Here is a 6,000-nt window from a genome sequence, read left to right as displayed (position 1 = left end):
GATTTGCTTTCCACTAAGGGGAAAAATTAGCACACAAATGACAGGAGGTTCACTGACATGCTGAAACGTCTCCAGAGCTATTTCAGCACTGTGGATTCTCAGACATCTCTGTGGTTTCCCAAACTTCCTATTCCCTTTGGCCTACATAACAGTATAGATCAGAGTTTGTGCACTGAATAGTTTGCTTTTGGAGGCCCGTGAAATGCATAATTCTGGTACTATGTTGGAGTCCGAATCTCCAGAAATCTTTGAAAGCATCATGATATTCAAGTGTGCAAAGTGAATAGGAGCAACCCTTTGTTCTTGTGTATGACAGGAAAGCCTTCTTGAAATTAAAAAGTTTTAGGGTACATTTTACCTTTAACAATGACAGTAGTGACAGTGACTGGATGTTCTACTGAAAGGCAGCTATTGAGGTGGAGGGTCCATTTACCCAGAAACACACTCTGTCTCTCTATTACTGACTGGTAAAATTATTTTTAGCTAGGAAAAGGCTGCTTTAGCAGCTTCTCAGTCTGATGTTTCTTGCTGGAGATGCCGATATCCTAGAGAGCAAGCTCCAGGAACACAGCCTTTAAGTATTGATGAAAGACTAACTGTACAATCCCCTGGACAGAGTCATGCAGAGATGAGAAGACAACATACAAATACATTAAGCATTTCCATAGAGTTCCTGGATGCTCTGGTGCTCTGTGGGTTCAGCTAGCTTGCTTCCCATGGTCGGTTGTAAACATGCATGCTAACATGCTGGTGCTGTGTGAGCCAACCTGAAAGAGTTGAAGGAGAGCTAACAGAGGGGTCTCCAGCCCCTCATACATTCACCCCGTCTGCCAGGGTGTTGTGACAAAACGGGAGAGGCTTTTCTGCCTCCCAGAGCAGAGGGAGAGGGGGAGTGATCTTCTCGGTCACTCAGGACTAGAATCCTCCCCATGGACGACTTTCTCCACAAACATGCACCCGGTCCCGTGGGTTGGGACAGGCATCCCTCTTGCTCTGGCTTTCGGAAGGCCTGGAGGTATGTCCTTGCACACGCGCACTATCCGCATACACAAGCGCACGCTCACATGCACGCACTTGCACACACGCACGCTTGCACACTCTCCGCGCGTTGCGCACACACTCACGACCCCCTAGTGCAGACCCCACCCTCCCCGCTCCACGCGCCCCGCGCGGCCGCGGGAGCCGCCTCCCTTTTCCTTGCTCACGGCTTACGAGGAGCGCGGGAGTTGCTCCAATACGCGCCCGCCCCCGCCGCTGCCGCCGTGGGCTGGACGGCGAGGCATGAAGAGCCTCCACGGCCGGGGAGCTGAGGCGGGTCCGGGCCCTGCGCGCCTCCAGGGAGGCTGCCCCATGCGGCCTCCGTCCCCCGCGGCCCCTCGCTGGGATGGAGGCGCCGAACTGCTGCCGGCAGCCGCTCCTGGTCTTACTGCTGTGGGGTAAGTGTGTGTGGGGGGGGTGTAGCCGGGGGCCCCGCCGGCAGCCTGCAGCGGGGCTCGCCGCTACCGTCCTGGATGCTGGCGGCGGGGTCCGGCCGAACATCCTCGCGGTGTGTGCGCAGCCCGCACGGGAAGAGGTTTCGGCCGAGGCGTGGGGATGTGAGCCTTCCCCCTCCCCTCCTCCTTGCAAGAGCATCCTTTGGCAAGCGGCTTTTTTCTGGGGGTCCCTTCAGGGGCTTCCAGGAGAGCCGGCAGGCAGGGCCTTGCGGATGTGTCTGGCCGCGCAGCGGGGGCCTGCGGTCAGGGCAGGTTTGCCTTGGGCTCTCCGTCCCGAGCACAGCGGCGGCTTCGAGGCGGGAGACTTTCAGCCGAGCGCGCTATCCATGGCTCTGGTCCAGTTCAGCAACCCAAGGCCAGCCACTCACCTCCGGGAGGAGCCCCGAAACACCGAACAGGGCGCCGTAGCCCCCAAGGGAAAACGATCTCGCCGACTTATAGCTTTAGTCTGGCTTTCAATCTCGGGTCTCAAGGCCGATTCCAGGGGAGACCTGTTTGGCCGTGGGGGAAGGTTTTCTACTGCAGGCAAGGGGTTGATTACCGTTTGAGTGGTTGAGTTACGAATGGACAGTTGTAAAAGTGCGGACATACTTCAGATCTTTCACTTAAAGTAAGAGTAACGCTACTGACAGAAAAACATGGTTTTTTAACTTGTCAGGTATCTTGTTTTAGGACCTCCAGGTTTGCAGTCAGGTCAAAAGTTACCGAGAGAAGTCAATTCTGATCTTCACTCAACAGTAAAACCACAAATGGGAAGTGGTTGATTCAGGCCTCGTATATTTAGAAGGTTTACCTGAGGACTTTATAACTGTGTTTGTTGACTTTATGCTGCTTCCAAAGTACAAAGTGGGTAAACACTGCACATCTTTCTATGAAAAGACTCACAAATGAACAGATAGTTGTATTAGCAGTATTCAGGATCATTGTCTTGACCTGGTCTGTCAAACAATGACACGTCAAACACATTTTCTGATTCTCTGTGGCTTGAGGACTGCTAGAATCTTACTTTAATTGCTCATTTTTTCTATTATTTCCCAACTAAAAAGGAATAGAAAAAAAAAGGCCAATACCTCTCTTGACTTGTGAAAGATTTATGCTGTCTTGAATTCTGGGAACCACGCAGTAATCTTTTTCTATAGGAAGACGTTCTGATGTTACTGTGACTTTCACAAATCAAAATTGCTCACTGGAGATTTATTTTTAGCGAATGAGTATTCCTGTAGTTCAGAAAGCTACAAAATTACATTTTCCACCAGAGAGACACTTGTAAATCGATAGTGCTAGACAGTTTTGCCTGTGCTAGTTGTTTTCTTAATAGAATAACACAGGGGGGAAAAAATATTTTAAAGATACCTGTTAACTGATAATGCATTACTTTTGATTGAAATCTGAAGGAACAGATATAATCAAGAGCTAATGAAATTAGACTAATTTCCTAGTAGAAAAGCCCTGAAAATTTTAAGATGTGAAATCGACCTTTTTACTAAGGAAGCCTTAAGTTGTAGAAAACTAAAGTTCTTCTTTGAGTAATACAAACACACTTTTAATACCAGTTGTTTCAGGATTTTTTACTTGAATTGAATGTGCTTTCCTGCCTTTTTCCTTGTAGCTTATTTTGATTAACCAGAGACTCATGATGTCTCATTAAGGTAAAACTCTTGCTAGGATTCTTGTGTTAGCTCTCACTGAATCCAGTAGGAAGCTTGGGGGACTTGTCTTTGTGGGGACTGTACCTCTGTAACCTCAGACCCCTGCTTTATGCATATCTTTCTGCCTAGGGCTCTTGAAACATTGTCAGTATGAAGAACCATCTGTCCCTCCTTAGGGGTAATGGCAAAAAAGGCAGTGTGTTTGTTTGCTGGAAGCTCACTGATTGCAGGAAAAGTTGGATTTGATGTGTGTGTGTGTGTATTGAGGGGGAAGGAATGTGTGAACTGAGGTACCTGGTGCTGATAACATCCAGAATGGAGTGAGATGCAGAGCTGGAAAAGCCAGCTGTCAGGTAAAATTCTCTGTACTTTGTCCTAGCAGAGATGGAGATACTTAGAAGATACCTACTTACTGCAAGATCTAAGTGCCCCAGAACTAACAAAGTATTTACCATAATACCAGATTATTTTAATCCACTTCTGTGTATGGAAACAGAGACAAGGAGAAGATAAAAGGAGAAACTGAAAGGCTAAGACTTTTAACAGACCAAGTAGGTTTTTTACACAAGTAGTTGCTGTTTTGGCATCCCTGTCCAAGCATTAGCTTCTTTATTCTTTACGTAATAACTGCATTTTAGTTGTGTTTTTTGTATATGCATTGAAAGTTGCTACCTGAGTAAAGCTGATTTAAAAAAAAAAAAAAATTCTAGAGAAATCTTTCTCTGTATCTGTATGTGTACCCATAGAGAGAGAGATGGTGTGGTTCTTCTCTAGAGCAGTTTTCCTATGCAGATGTCGAAGACTATCCATAGTTGTTATTGTTAGCTTTTCATAATCCTCTTTCACAGCAGTTGGAGAGGCTTAGCATTTTGGCCAGAGGTGAACAACAGGGCAGTCAGGAAGGTGGGAATATAGCCTTGCTTTCTATTTTAAGGACCATATATCATCCTGCAAACAACCATGAAAAAGCTGTGTATTAAAGGCTGGATTCTCTAAGGTCTCAAGCTCCTCTTGGTGGAACACAGCGTCTGTAACTCCAGGGGAGTTTGGACTCTAATGAGGAAAAAAACTAACCAAACAGGAAACAGTTTTGTTGGGTTAAAGTTTGAAAACCAAATCAAAGATTTTTTACTGTTATTTTCTTATGAATGTGTCATGCTGCTCTGCAGCTGCGAAGGCTGGAATGAAGAAAGGGAAAACCATTGTGGGAGGCTTCAATTTAATAGACCCAGGTGGGTGTGCTTGTAAAACAAAGAAACCTTTGCAAGGCAGAACATCTGATTTTGAGAGAGACCAGAGAGTCTCTCTACTAAAACGATGCTTTGTTTTCTGAAGAGGCGATTTTCAACACGAAGCAAACAGGAAGGCAGTTGGCCGACCCCATCAATATCCATCCTGAAAGCAAAGAGCGAAGTGTAAATACAAACTCTATTCCAACTTGCTCTTGGATCCAGACTTCCTTCGGCCTTTCTGTGTCTGCTGGTCCCTGTCTTGGGAAGGTGTTGCCCTTTCTCTGAGGTCTGCATGAACAACAGATGAGAGGTGCATAATATGTGCGCTTGACAGGACAAACGGCAGTTATTTTCCGTCCTTGTTGAGTTGTCTGTAGTGAATACAAATGGACTGCAAGTGGTAGCACAGAGCATCAAATACCATCTCCAGCTGCCTTTGCCCCAGCAGCCAGCAGGAATGGCGCTCAGTGTTTCAAGGGAGCTCCAGCTTGAAGGTGGGATGGAAGAAAATAGGCTTTCTGAACCTGATTTACTTTACCTGATTTACTCCAATGAGATCCAATCCTGGAATCCATTTAGCTAGTAAACTCTTGCTTTTAAATTAGTAAGATTTTCCTTGCTACACAGTAGTTAGGTTTTTAAATAGCTTTGAGGTTTTTGGTTTGTTTTAGCCAAACCTGTGAAGCAAGCTGCCAGAAGCTGTGAACTGAAGCTAGAAATACCTAGTGAGATAGACAGGTACTGCTATAGGTATAGATATACACAAACCACAATATTTCAAGGAAAGGGTCTTAAGCACTACTGAGGCAGCTGAAGGGGAGCTCAGGAAGGTTTCACCCATTAAGTTGTATTTGAACATTGAAACACTGGTGGGGTTTGTACTGGTTTTTGTTTCAGTTTTGGTTTAGTTTCTGCCAGCTCTCTGCTGATAACAGAGTGGATTGGATGGCTTGGAGGCAAACAAATGACATTCCAGTTTGTCCTACCAAAAAAAGAAATACAGTGAAGGAATCCTTTATGAAAAAATATTTGCTAATATTTGTTTCTTTGCTGTTGAAATCAGTGCTTGAGAGAGAGGTATAAAGAGAGCAAACTGTTCTCATTTGTAAGGAGATTAATTATCACAAATGTAATGAAGCCTGTTTTAATTCACATCTTTCTATTTTAGTGAAAGCTGTCACACAAACCATCTTATTTCAGAACAGAAGTGTGTAAGTGTATTATTTTGTGTTTGATTAAAATAGTGTGTTCTTTTTTCTAAGAGTCTCTTCACAGCCAGGCTTTAATTGAGATAAGCTGGAAGATAAATTTAAAAAGGATATGATTTTATGTGACTATATCTAGAACAACCTAAAAAGCTGACTGAAGAACTTACAGATCATTTGGGAGGAAGATGTGTGAGTATGAAGAAAGAATAAGGAAAGCAGAATAAGATAAAGTTGCCTTTTCCACAAGTTTTTGGTCTTGTGGAACTCTTTAGTATCTGTTCACCTGCTTACTTCCCTGAAACTAGTCTGAAAAGAGGAGGCAGCTTTGTTCCTCTCTAAATGCTTGAAAAGAAAGTGCAGATAGGATGTCACTGGCTCCACCTATGCTCCAAACTAAGGACACTCAGATGTGAAGAGA

General features: G+C 44.9%; 1 protein-coding gene across 1 annotated transcript in view; it reads left to right on the top strand.

Moving 5' to 3' along the window:
- The first annotated feature begins 1,093 nt into the window (after positions 1–1,093).
- The window catches only part of LOC127380768 (receptor activity-modifying protein 3-like), a 43,184-nt gene continuing 38,277 nt past the window's right edge, over positions 1,094–6,000 (top strand). Inside the window, exon 1 of the mRNA XM_051610245.1 lies at positions 1,094–1,436. Coding sequence (XP_051466205.1) covers positions 1,385–1,436 — 52 coding nt within the window. The 5' untranslated portion in view covers positions 1,094–1,384. The remainder of the gene's footprint in view (positions 1,437–6,000) is intronic.

This window comes from Apus apus, chromosome 2 (assembly GCF_020740795.1).
Source record: "Apus apus isolate bApuApu2 chromosome 2, bApuApu2.pri.cur, whole genome shotgun sequence".
In the NCBI taxonomy this organism is placed as follows: Eukaryota; Metazoa; Chordata; class Aves; order Apodiformes; family Apodidae; genus Apus; species Apus apus.
Note: the sequence above shows the minus strand (reverse complement) of the source record. Positions and strands in the feature narration are given on the sequence as shown.